This window comes from Pogona vitticeps, chromosome 6 (assembly GCF_051106095.1).
Source record: "Pogona vitticeps strain Pit_001003342236 chromosome 6, PviZW2.1, whole genome shotgun sequence".
Taxonomy (NCBI): domain Eukaryota; kingdom Metazoa; phylum Chordata; class Lepidosauria; order Squamata; family Agamidae; genus Pogona; species Pogona vitticeps.
In genome coordinates this window covers 121566422-121578867 of record NC_135788.1, presented here as the reverse complement: position 1 = coordinate 121578867, position 12446 = coordinate 121566422, and the positions used below count along the sequence as shown (strand labels likewise).

The window sequence follows — 12446 nt, the reverse complement described above, 5'->3', positions numbered from 1 at the left end:
GGGGTTGAGGGCCTTGACCCCGAAGGACAGAACCGGAGGGAAAGAACAAGAAACCGGGCCTTCTCCGTGGTTGGCCCCCACCTATGGAACAACCTGCCTATTGGGATCCCCACCTGGCACCCTTGCTGGATGGGTTCAAACGAGCATTGAAGATTTGGCTCTTCCACCAGGCTTTCCTGGAGCGCTAGGATCTCGCCCTCCCTTTTTACCATCCTTTTTGCCATCCTCTCCATCACCCTTTTTTACCACCTTTTTATTGCCATCTGTTTTAATTTATCCCATTTGTCATATGTTATTTAATTTTTATTGTCTTTTTAATTTTATTCTTTATATTGTTGTTAGCCGCCCAGAGTGGCCTGGTTGCCAGATGGTGCGGGATATAAATTCAAATAAATGAATGAATGAATGAATGAATGAATGAATGAATAAATAAATAAATAAATAAATAAATAAATAAATAAATAAATAAATAAATAAATAAATAAAAATACTCTTAGTAGAGTTAAAACCCAGAGGAATTGTTTCCTCTCTCCCCCCCCCCCCAGCCTTCCCGCAACCGGGCAACCGGGGATGGGTGGGTGGGCACCATTATTGATGTCACAATGCCAGGGGCCTCAGTGGCTGAAGGGGCTGGAGGGTGGCCCAGTGGCTCCCTGGACACCAAGAGGAGACACCAGTGCTCTGACCCTCAGCGGCAACCACAGGTGAGGGCGAGGAAAAGAAGGGGGGAATGGGGGGAATAGAACGGGTCCCTTGGCCGGAACGTGGTGGTGGTGGGGTGAGCTCCACAAAGGAGCGACCAAAGCAAAGCAAGAGGTTTGAAGTCAGGCCGGGGGCGCCGGTCGCTCCAGGAGGTTCGTGCCAGAGTGCGACAGCCTTTGACTTACACAGCAGCCTTCAGCGGGAGCCTTGGAAAGCGGCCCAACAGGGTTTAAGGCAGAGTCCTTGCTCTGGATGGTCAACCCCCCCCCCCAGAGCTCGGGGGGGGGTCAGGACGCAAGACCAGGAGACCTGGGTTAAAATCCCAGTCCTACCCCGGACCCCCCCCCTTTGCAGGGATGGCCAGAGCCAACGGCCCCTTGACCATCTCAAGGGACATCTTGTGAGGGCAGCCATAAGTCAGAAGGAGCTCCCCAGCACAGAAGGACCCCCCTTGGGTCAGGAGGGGACTCAGACGCACCGGCCCTTGCCCCCGCTGTCCCCCCCAGTGCAAAAAAAAGGGGGGGAAGAAAACCAATCTGCCTCTTGCTGAGTCGTTGCCAGGGTTCAAGAAAGGTGTGAGGCCAGTGTGTGCAAACCCATGAGGGTAGGTGTGGACTGGGGGGGGTTCTTACAGAGCCGGGCCCCCGCCTGTGCCACACACTGCCCCCCAGATGCCATATTTCACCCTAAATGTGGTCGTCACCTCCTGGGTGTAAGTGTGGGTTCGCGATCCTGGCTCCAAATGGGGGGGGGCTGTCCCCTCAGCCACTCCCTTGTGGGGAAATGCTGGGGTTTTGGTGGGGGAGGGCTGAGCTCTAGAAAATGGCAGCCAAGAAGGGAGGGTCTGTTTTGGTGGGGAGGGGGCTTGGGGCAATAAAGGATGGAGAGGGGGTTAAAGGGGGGGGAGAGACTAGGCCCACGAGGGGGGCTGATTTGGGGCCGTCGGGCCCTGGAGAACTCTGGGTAATGGAGCGAGTCACTATGGCAACGGGGCCTGGGGGTTTGTGGGGGACAGGCCTGCCTTGCTGGAGGTAACCGGCAGCTGCCCCAGTAGATTGTGGGTATAGAATTGGGGGGGGATCTAGAGACTATGTACCCCATGGAGGGGGGCTAGTGGTTAAGAAACGGGGTGCTTGTCTTTTTGCACCTCCCCTTCCCTCCCAGTCCAGCTCCAGGGGCAGAAGGCGCCTTTGCCCCATTGCTCTGGCGAATCTGGGGCAAAGCCTGGCAAGGACAGACCCACGTCCATGCCCCTTGCTTGATTCACAAGATGTCGGAACAGACAGAAAATCTTTCGTTACATCCGGGGGGGGGGGGAATCCAAACCATTGAGCTGGAGCTAGTAAAGACGCTGTCTGTCTCTGTGGATCGGGGTGGGGGACACACACACACACACACACACACTCACTCTCTCTCTCTCTCTCTCTCTCTCTCTCTCTCCCTCTCTCTCTCTCTCTCTCTCTCTCTCTCTCTCTCTCTCTCTCTCTTCTACCTTCAAAGTATATAGTTAGGCAAATACAGTGGGAAGAGCAAAGGTCAACAAAGCAGGTCTGTTTAAAAGGACCAGATAAATAAAAAAAAGAGTGGGTTTTTTTTACAGTACCTAGGCGATAACAAGATTGGCACCAGGGCAGCTTCCCCTTTGCCTGCCTTATCCAGCATCCCAAAAGGGGGATGATCCTTCCTTCCTTCCTTCCTTCCTTCCTTCCTTCCTTCCTTCCTTCCTTCCTTCCTTCCTTCCTTCCTTCCTTCCTTCCTTCCTTCCTTCCCTTGCTTTCCTTCCTTCCCTTGCTTTCCTTCCTTCCTTCCTTCCTTCCTTCCTTCCCTTGCTTTCCTTCCTTCCTTCCTTCCTTCCTTCCTTCCTTCCTTCCTTTTTCCACTCTCTTTTCCTTCCTTCCTTCCTTCCTTCCTTCCTTCCTTCCTTCCTTCCTTCCTTCCTTCCTTCCTTCCTTCCTTCCTTCCTTCCTTCCTTCCTTCCTTCCTTCCTTCCTTCCTTCCTTCCTTCATCAGTCCTTTCTTCCTTCTATCCATCATCGGTCCTTCCTTCCTTCCTTCCTTCCTTCCTTCCTTCCTTCCTTCCTTCCTTCCTTCCTTCCTTCCTTCCTTCCTTCCTTCCTTCCTTCCTTCCTTCCTTCCTTCCTTCCTTCCTTCCTTCCTTCCTTCATCAGTCCCTTCTTCCTTCTATCCACCATCAGTCCTTCCTTCCTTCCTTCCTTCCTTCCCTCCTTCCCTCCCTCCCTCCTTCCTTCCTTCCTTCCTTCCTTCCTTCCTTCCTTCCTTCCTTCCTTCCTTCCTTCCTTCCTTCCTTCCTTCCTTCCTTCCTTCCTTCCTTCCTTCCTTCCTTCCTTCCTTTGTTTCATGTAAAGGTAAAGGTTCCCCTTGACATTTTTAGTCCAGTCGCGTCCGACCCGAGGGGGTGGTGCTCATCGTGTTTTCAAGCCGTAGAGCCGGCGTTTTGTCCGAAGACATCCCCTTAAGCTTAAGGCATGCCCTCCTCTGGGCGATTTACGAGTTTAAACTGAAAAATCCCACAGACCCTACATAACAATACCTAGGACCATGTGGTGATTTAGAAAAAAGAAAAAAGAAAAAGAGAGGGAGAGGGAGAACAAGAAAATAAAAATATTGGCAGCATCTGGGGGGACTAACTCCTCCTGTTTCCAGCGTTTCCTGAACCTCAGGAGGGAAAAGGTGCCTGCTGCTCTCTTCCCCCCTCCCCCAGTAACCTGTCCCACGTGTCTTCCTCTTTGGGGTCTCCCTCCGTGCGGCCACTTTAGGCTGTCTGTGCAAGATGGTTCTGGTCTTCTTCTAACTCTGAAGCCTCTTGCATGTCATGGCAGGATCCTGCAAATGGAAAACGGATAGAAATCAGGACTCTCCACCAGATGGCGCCACGTGCTCGGCCTGAAAGGTGTTGCCACCCTTCCCCCCCCCCACCTGCCAACCCCATAAGCAGGCACTGCCTTCCCCAATGAAACCCCATGCCAGGAGTCATGGGCAAAAGGGCAAGACGGGAAACTACAGCCCCGTGACCTTTGCCTGGCGCAGCCTCCCCCCCCCCCTCGGAGGCCATCCCAAGGGGAGAGAAAGGCCTCCCCCTCCCCTGCATGGACAGCTGGGGAAGGCCCGCGGCACTCTTCTTCTCAGACATCCCTGGGGGGGGGGGGATGGAAGCTTCTCTCTTCTGCAGCCCTTCTTTGCAAGACTGCATTTGGCCTCCCAACGCGCCTCAGGTCTCCTTTGCATCCATGCATCATTCCCTGCAGCTCCTCTTAGGAGGGATCCGCTTCACCTTTGATTTCTGCCAGAAGCACCAGAGGCTGAACCTTAAGCTCGTGTTCCAAACCTCGAGTCTTCCCATTCCAACCCCCAGAACCTTTATCAGACTGCCTCCCTACCCCCACCCGCCCTGGAGGCCGGCTCAAGGATCCTGGGTGCCTTGGGGGGAGGCAGGGGGCTCCTCCACAGCCCCCCCCCAGAGGTGGGACCCCCCATTCCAGGCCTGTGAAAGGTGAGCAGGAGCTAAGGTTACCGGCTCGTCCTTTAAGCGGCGGCTTGGAATGGTCCCTTTGACATTTAGCGCGCTCTAAATTTAGGCCAAGACATTAGAGGAGGGACCTGCTCCTTCTGGGGGTGGGGGTGTCTGGGAGGCGCTGGGCAGTGGAGAACGGTGGCCAGAGGACAGGATCCTGCCAGGGAGCACCTCGTGGGTAAAGGGGAGTGGGGGGGCCGCAGCATTCCGTGGCCCTTCCAGCCCTGCAAAAGGCCCGGCAGGGAGGGTGGTTCAGCCACACCGAGGGGAAGCCCAGGACGGTCGGAGCTTGGCCATGAACGCCGCTCATACCCTGGATCTCCCCCCCCCCAATCAACCCACCTGCTTCCATTTCCACTCCAGAAGAGTGGCAAGTGTGAGGGGCAAATCCTGACAACTGAAGTAGCCTACCTCCACCTCCACAGACACATCCCGTGTCATTCAGTCGGAGGCCACGTTTTGGAGGTCCATCCGATGAGAGAACCTTTTTTTCACCTGCTGCTCCAAATGCTTGCATGCCTTTGCCCCCATGAGAGGCAGGCACTCACCGTCACCGGCATCATAGCTTTCACAGGCAACGAGAGGAATAAAGAGAGGAGGTCAGGGTCACCCGCAGAGGAGAGGCTCCTTCCGCACACAGAGGCTGGGTTGAGCTCTTTCTGCAGGTTCTTTTCTCGCCCCAAAACACCCGTTGCAGGGGAGGGGAGGGGAGAGGACCCCCCCTTCTGCGCCCAGCCTCCCTCCCTCTCTCCTTCCTTCCCACTGGGAGGCAGGATGCTGAGCGCCACCTTCTCCCTCGGGCTCTGACCCAGCCAGGCACCCAAACGCGGTGGTGCAAGGTTCTGCAGAGCAGCCCTTCCCTGCTCAAGCCAGGCTTGCCCCTTGGCACACAGCGGGGCACAGGCCTGGGTCACGAACCACGTCACGCTCCAGCTGGGCAGGCGGGCAGGCACTGGGCAGAGCAGGGGGGGCATCCGAGACCCGTGTCTGGCGTCAGGTTGAAGTCCTTCTTTCCAGAGGCGCTTTCGGGCCTGGCCTGGCCTCCCCCAGGACAGCTGCAACAGCAGAGGCTGTCTGGGACGGCAGGCAGGGGGTCCTTCTTTCTCAGCCCCCCCCCGGTAAAGCCCCAGAGGAAGTCCTTCTGCAAGGGGAGGGGGAGGTGACTCAGGGCAGAGTGGCCAGTCTCCACAGACCATCACTGTCTTACCCCCCCCCTTTCTCAGCATGTTGGCAAAGATGGGGGGGGGAGAGAAAATGGTTTTTATTCTGGGGGAACTCAACTTGAAATACAATTGTTAGTCAGTCAATGAAGTGCAACATTATCTTGTCCCCCACCCACCCAACTGCCCTTTGCCTACATGTCTCCTTTCAGCCCTACCTGCAGGGACAGAGTCACAAAGCACAGCCAGGTAAATTTGGGGGGGGGGAGACACGGGGGGGGCAGGATCCCTTCCTCCTTCCTTGACTCCCTGGGAGGGGAATGGACAAGGCTGGGCTGTTGAGCAGCCATGGGGGAGGGGGAAGGTGTGTGCCACCTGTCTGCCCCCCTTGGTCCCATCCCGTTCTTCCCTCCGGCCTGCCCGGCCCCCTCGCCGGCTTGCCCTCCCACCGGCCTGCTTGGGAGGAGGGCCCCGAATGGGACAGAGGGTAGGCGGGACTGTCACCAGATCTCCCCAGTATAAAGGCCAGGCGTCAGAGACCAGCCTGGGCACTGCCGGCATCTCCCTGCTGCAGCCACTGACCCCCCCACATCATCCCCACAGCAACCAGCGAGTGAGTGAGTGAGCGAGTGAGTCTTCCCTGGGGAGAGGGAGCACAGGGGGTCACTCCCAGGTGTGGCAGGGGGTGGGGGGTAGGTAGCCCAGGACGTGCGGGGAGGTATTCTTCTGCTGGAGCACTTCCCCAGGCAACCCCAGGCTTGAAATACATTGGCAGCTGCAGACAGGGAGGGCGGGGGGGGGGGCTTCTGGACTAGGCTTCCCAGCCGCCCACCTCAAAGGGAGACCCCCATAGGTGATCGGCCAGTTTGGAGCAAAACCCCTGCTTTGCTTTCCCTTTTGAACGATCCCCTCCACTTGACCGGGTGGGTAGGAGCCTTTGGCCGCCAGAGGCTTATTTTGCAGTTCCGAAGGGTATTGCAAGTGTTCAGAAATGTGAGGGGGCAGAGATGGGTCTGAGGTTGCAAGGTGGGGGTGCCGGCAAGGGACCCTCCCGATGCCCCCCCCCCGAGACAGCCACTGCAGCATCCTGAGTGCCTTGCATTAGAGGGGTGACCTTTTCCTGCCTGGATTGGGAAGGGGACACACAGAGTCTGTGTGTGTGTGTGTGTGTGTGTGTGTTTGTGAATGAGAGGGAAGGCTATTTATAGTCCTGGCAGCTGCCCCTTCCCTTCCCCCTCGCAGCATGCAAGACAAAGCCCCCCCCCGCCACCAGCTGGCAAAGAGGGTCTGGGAAGGGGAGGGTGCATGTGATGGCCCCGTGGTAACTCCCTTGGAAAAGGCAGGGGGGTGACTTGGGAAGGGACCCCAGGAGGAGGGTTCCGGGCCGGGAGCCGTGCCTGCTGCTGGCTCAGCCCGACTTCCTCTCCCCCACCCCCCACCCCCCGGAGCCCCATGGATCACCTGCCTCCTTCCTTCCCCACAGCCATGTCAATCCAGAAGATCCACGCCCGTGAGATCCTCGACTCTCGAGGCAACCCGACGGTGGAGGTTGATCTGCACACGGCCAAGGGTGAGTGGCACCGGGGGGTGGGGTGGGGTGGGGTGGGGGGCAAGCTGGATCTTCGTCTGGGTGAAGGAAGGGGTGCTAGGGGCCTGCCTGCCTCTGCAGGGGGGCGAGCGGGCGGGGGAGGGCAAGGGCTGACCGGACGTTTTCCTCTCCCCACCAGGCCGCTTTCGGGCTGCTGTTCCCAGCGGTGCCTCAACCGGCATCTATGAGGCCCTGGAACTCCGGGATGGAGACAAAGCCAGATACCTGGGCAAAGGTGAGCGGGGAGGCGGAGGGGACAGGAGGCCAGAAGGGCCATTCCCCCCCCCCATTGGAGAGGAGCCAGGGAGGCGGAAGGGCTTGGGGGGGGGGAGAGGGAAAGAGGGTGGTGAGTTTTGCAGTTGGGTGGGGGTGGCCCACAGGCAGGGTCTTCTAGGGAAGGCTGCCCGCCTGGGTCCAGCCGGAAGGGCGGGCTTCCCCACCTCCGGCGGCTCATGAACACACAGGTGCCATCCTGGGTTGGAAGGGGTGCCCTGCAAGGCTTCGAATGGCTCCTGTTTTCTGGCCCCTGGGCACCGTGTGTCCCTTGCCAGAGGCAGTCCTGCCTGGCCAACCGGGGTGGCTCAAACAGATTTCTGGAGGTGACCAGCGGCCTCTTGATCAAGGAGGGAGGACAGACGCTGACCAGGGGCTGTTCTGCTCAGGTCCCGCACGGCAGGTCTTGCCCACGTTGGACCCCGTCCCTCCTCCTTGGGACACCCAACGGCTCAACAGCCTGAGTTGGGAGATTATTCCACTAGCCTGAGAGGCGTCCCCATACCTGCTCCTGCTTGGGGGGTGGGGGTGGGAATCTCCTCTTTGGCCACATTCTGCCCCCTCCTGCAGTTCTCAAGCACCTCTCCCTCCCTCCCTCCCTCCCTCCCTCCCTTTGTTCCCTTCACCATCTGAGCGTCTGCCTCTCCTGCAGGGGTGTTGAAAGCCGTGGAGCACATCAACAAGACCATCGCCCCCGCCCTGATTGAGAAGGTGAGCAGGAGCTGCCAGCACGCACGTGCCCCCCTGAGAGGCGCTCGGCCCCTAAGACGAGAGGAGCCCGGCAGGGGGCCCAAGGCCACCCCCTATGAAGCCCTCGCTCGGCCCCTGGAGCACCGGATGAGGAGGCCACCCTCCCAGCCACTGAGCCCCGGGCTTTCTGCTGCTCTTGACTCACCACTGCTCTCCAAGTGGGCCTGTTGCAAGCAAGCAAGCAAGCAAAAAAGGGTCTTCCCCTCTCTGGGCAAAGGGGTGGGGGTGGGGGTGGCAGGTCCCGCAACCCTCCAGAAGGAGCCCTTCTCTCCAGAGGCCATGGGCAAAGCAAGACCAGCTGGAAGCCCAGACCCCCGGGGTTTTCCATGGGGGAAGGGAGGGAAGGGAGAAGATGGGTGGGTTAAGAAAATCCTTCATCCGCTTCATGACCCGAAAAGCCCCCCCCGCCCCCCCCGGCTGGTGGCCAGGAGTGCCAGGTACCCTTCCTTGTGTGGGTGGGTGGGTGGGGGGCCCCTCTGAGCAGCGGCCTTTTGCCAACCCCTCTTTTTGTCAGCCTCCCCTGAGACTGGTTTTGGGTTCCCTTGGTGCTGAATCCTAAGAACCAAATTTAAAGCTCAGCCTGTTTACGGGCTTTCTGCTAAATCGAGCCCTCGAGCTGAGGGTCCATTTTCTCCAGGTTCATAATGTCTGTGTGGCGGATCAGCCTAGGCAGACGCGTCCCCCTTCTCTCTCCTCTCCACTAGAAATTGAGCGTTGTTGAACAAGAGAAGATCGACAAGATGATGATTGACTTGGATGGCACTGAAAACAAATGTAGGTGCAACGTGGAATGGCAGGGGTGGGGCGTGCGGGCATTCGTGTGTGTGCGCATGAACCTCCACCGGCTGTCCTCGTCTGCCCCTGGATCACCAGGGGCCCCTCCTGCCATCCCCCCTCCTCTTCTTTCCTCACTTGTGCTCCCCCCTCCCTCCCTCCCTCCCTCCCTGCAGCCAAGTTTGGGGCCAATGCCATCCTGGGGGTCTCCCTGGCCGTCTGCAAGGCTGGCGCAGCCGAGAAGGGAGTCCCCCTCTATCGCCACATCGCGGACCTGGCTGGGAACAAGGAACTCATCCTGCCTGTCCCCGTGAGTGACCGGGCACCAGAGGACGGAGGGCCATCAGGGACACCCACTGCGGGGAGCCAGGGAGGGGAACCGAGGCCCTCCAGTGTGAGGGGCTTTGCAACGTTGGAGCTGGGTGGTCGCTTCTTCCGGGGTGGGGGCTGCTTTGGCTGGGGGAAAGGGCGATGGGGAGCCCCTTGGGGCTCCAAGGTAAAACGGGGCCCCACAAAGGAGGGGGCCGGAGGAAAAGAGCCCTGCCTCGGTTTCCCCCGTGGGGCCGCTGGGTCCTGGCCGTCCCCGGGGGAGCTTCCCTTCTCCCCCACGTGGCAGGAGGGCACCGGGAGACGGGGAGGCTTTTTCTTAAGAGAGACCCATGGGAGCTGTAAGGCAGGGAAGAGAGGGGTAGAGTTGGGGGGGGCGCGTCCCAGATCTTAACCGTCCCCCCCACACCCCTCCCCCACTTTCTAGGCTTTCAATGTGATCAACGGGGGCTCCCATGCTGGCAACAAGCTGGCAATGCAGGAGTTTATGATCCTGCCCGTGGGGGCCAGCAACTTCAAAGAAGCCATGAGGATCGGGGCCGAGGTCTACCACAACCTGAAAGGCGTCATCAAGAGCAAGTACGGGAAGGATGCCACCAACGTGGGCGATGAAGGTGGATTCGCCCCAAACATCCTGGAGAACAACGAAGGTACAGGAGAAGAGGAGGAGGAGGAGCAGCTCCCCCCCCTCCCAGCTCACCCACCAACCCACCTGCCTGCAGGGAGCCAGAAGCCACCCAGCCTCCAGAGGCTACTTTTAGCCATGGGGGGGGAGTGGGGCTTGTGTTTCATGGCCCCCCTCCCTCCAGTTAGGCTCACCTTGCCCTTTAAATGTTGGGGCCAGAATTAGCTCAGAGGCTGTAATTGGAACCCCCAGAAAGGCCAAAGGCAAGGCAGACAGGCCTCGGAGGGGCTGCCTGGCTGCCGTAAATGCAGGAGCCCCGGGTTGCAGGGAAAGCCCGCGGGCAGCCGCTTGGCACAGGAAAGGGAAAGGCCTGGGTGGGCTTCACCTGTGTAAAGTGGGCCGACCAGTGCCAGGCTGTTGGGAACATGAGAGAAATCAGGAAGGCTGTTTGCTGTCCCCACCCCCACCCCGTTCGTCTTTAGAACAGAGGATGTTGAGCAGCGGCTGCCTCCAGAAAGCAGAGGCTGGAGAGATGCTTTTGCCCTCAGCCAGTTTCTCCGGAAGAAACATGGGCTTCTGCCATCACAGTCACCCCACCCTGCCCAACCCAGAAAGGTCCACGAAAGGAGACCCAGATCTTCTCTGGACCCACTGGAGCTTCTTGGATAGGTGGTTCACGTGCCCAGTTTCCTAATCTCCCCTCCCTCACCCTTTCTGGCCTGGCCTTTACTTCCACTAGCCTTGGAGCTGCTGAAGAGTGCCATCGAGAAAGCCGGCTACCCGGACAAAGTGGTCATTGGTATGGATGTGGCCGCCTCCGAATTCTTCCGCAAAGGCAAATACGACCTGGATTTCAAGTCCCCCGATGACCCGAACCGCTACATCACCGGCGAGAAGCTGGGCGAACTGTACCAGAGTTTCATCAAGAATTACCCGGGTGAGAAAGAGGGAGGCTTGGCTGTTCCCCTGAATCATATGACGGAGCGGGAGACAATCCCCTGCACGCGCCAGTTGACCCTTGAAGAGCCAGAAGGGCTTGGCTGGAGTTGGCTGTCCTGGCTCTTCCCCTTGCCCCCTTCTGGAAAGGCACAGGTCGGCGGGGAGGGCAACGTTGGCCCTCTGTGTATGTTCAGGAACACCCCTGCAATCCCTCACCTTCCCAGGGTTGGGTCCCCAGCCTTCCCCCACCGCAGCATAAGGGGCTCTCTGCTCCTCTAAGCCCAACTGAGCTGAAGGGACGCCGCCCCACGAGGCAGCTCTGCCTTTATGCTCACTCCCCGTCTTGCCCTGCAGTCGTCTCCATCGAGGACCCCTTCGACCAGGATGACTGGGAGACCTGGAAGAGCTTCCTGACTAAGGTCCAGATCCAGATCGTGGGGGACGACTTGACCGTCACCAACCCCAAGCGCATCCAGAAGGCCGTGGAGCAGAAGGCCTGCAACTGCCTCCTGCTGAAGGTCAACCAGATTGGCTCCGTCACAGAGTCCATCCAGGCGTGAGTCCTTCCCGGGGGCGAGGGCCGGTGGACGGACAGACGGCCTGCTTGCGAGCTGGGCAAGCAGAAGCCTTTAGGGAGGCTGAAGGTCCCTCTTGTTCTAGGACCCTTGGTGTGTGTGTGGGGGGCAGGCAGACTAGCTGGCCTCCCGAGCGCCCCCACCGATTCCTTCTTCTATTCCTTTCCAGTTGCAAACTAGCCCAGAGCAACGGCTGGGGTGTGATGGTGAGCCACCGTTCCGGGGAGACAGAGGACACCTTCATTGCTGACTTGGTGGTGGGGCTGTGCACAGGGCAGGTGAGAGAGAGAGAGAGAGAGAGAGAGAGAGACTGGCACTCACCTGGAGGTCTTGGGGGCCCCTCGGACTCTCTGTCCCCTCCTCTAACGTGCCTTGACAATGTTTGGGTGCCTTTTTGCAGATCAAAACTGGAGCCCCCTGCCGGTCAGAGCGCTTGGCCAAGTACAACCAGCTGATGAGGTGAGCGGACAAGAGAGTCCCCCCCTCCTGGGAAAAGGTGGCCAAAGAACTTGGGAGGGTCACTCTCTAGTTCTGCCCTTCTTAATTTTACCAGTTCAGCTAAAATCAAGTTCCCCATCTTCCCATCTGCAGGATTGAGGAAGAGCTCGGGGACAAGGCCCATTTCGCCGGGCGCAAGTTCCGGCACCCCTTGGCCAAGTAAGCGAAGACGCCGACCCACAGTGGCCGCCCCGCCTCGGGAGAGCCCGTGCCAACTTCCACCTCCCTGAGACGCTGCACTTGTTGCCTCGCATGCAAAAGATTGGCAGGAACCTTCACCAGAGCGGCCCAGATTCCATCGTGGTTCCTGCATTCCGGCTCTTGCATGAACATGCACACAACACCCCCTCTGAAGAGCCTGCCCCAAAACCTACCTCGGGGCACTGAATAAAAAGGCAGCAAAAGGTGCCAGACCGTGTCACTTGTGTGTCGTTGCTTTGCGGGGAGGGCGGGGAGTAGAGGGGGGAGCCTGTCGTGCCTTTCCAAGCCTTTGGCTGCCTTCCCTCGGAAGCTTTGAAAGGGCAGCATCTGTTCCCAGGGACTCTTTCTCTTTTGCGTGCACTGTCCACAGCCGGGGCAGTTCTGGAGGGATTGGTCACACTGGGTGAGGCTGGGAAGGCTTCCCTTGAGGGCAATCAGGAAGTCGGGGGGGGGGGTTCCTCCCTTGTTCCTCCCTCCCCTGCAAAGCCTTCGGGTTTGCCGA

General features: G+C 58.9%; 1 protein-coding gene and 1 long non-coding RNA gene across 4 annotated transcripts; one reads left to right on the top strand and one right to left on the bottom strand.

Annotated features, from left to right (window-relative positions):
• Nucleotides 1-2088: 2088 nt before the first annotated feature.
• On the bottom strand, nucleotides 2089-4758 carry LOC140701411 (uncharacterized). Its single transcript, XR_012080346.2, has 2 exons — nucleotides 4646-4758; nucleotides 2089-3546 (listed from the first exon to the last, which is right to left on the bottom strand). It is a non-coding gene; the product is annotated as an uncharacterized LOC140701411 (long non-coding RNA).
• Nucleotides 4759-5921: 1163 nt separating this feature from the next.
• Nucleotides 5922-12151, top strand: ENO3 (enolase 3). Of its 3 annotated transcripts, none has more exons than XM_072977297.2 (12): nucleotides 5922-6011; nucleotides 6878-6964; nucleotides 7122-7217; nucleotides 7908-7966; nucleotides 8710-8779; nucleotides 8956-9089; nucleotides 9534-9756; nucleotides 10471-10668; nucleotides 11025-11226; nucleotides 11415-11523; nucleotides 11646-11704; nucleotides 11837-12151. In XM_072977297.2, the coding sequence occupies exons 2-12, from the start codon at nucleotides 6880-6882 to the stop codon at nucleotides 11904-11906; spliced, it is 1305 nt and encodes a 434-aa protein (XP_072833398.1). In that variant the 5' UTR covers nucleotides 5922-6011; nucleotides 6878-6879; the 3' UTR covers nucleotides 11907-12151. The 3 variants fall into 3 exon arrangements, with proteins under 3 accessions (XP_072833398.1, XP_072833399.1, XP_072833400.1); XM_072977298.2 differs by having other exon boundaries at nucleotides 5924-6007; XM_072977299.2 differs by having other exon boundaries at nucleotides 5940-6023.
• Nucleotides 12152-12446: the final 295 nt, after the last annotated feature.

Bases quoted from the DNA above. Each gene is read 5' to 3' on its own strand.
- ENO3 (XM_072977297.2), top strand. From the start codon at position 6,880: ATGTCAATCCAGAAGATCCACGCCCGTGAGATCCTCGACTCTCGAGGC. The intron at 9,757-10,470 runs GTACAGGAGAAG...TACTTCCACTAG, and splicing joins CATCCTGGAGAACAACGAAG to CCTTGGAGCTGCTGAAGAGT. The intron at 11,705-11,836 runs GTGAGCGGACAA...TCCCATCTGCAG, and splicing joins AAGTACAACCAGCTGATGAG to GATTGAGGAAGAGCTCGGGG.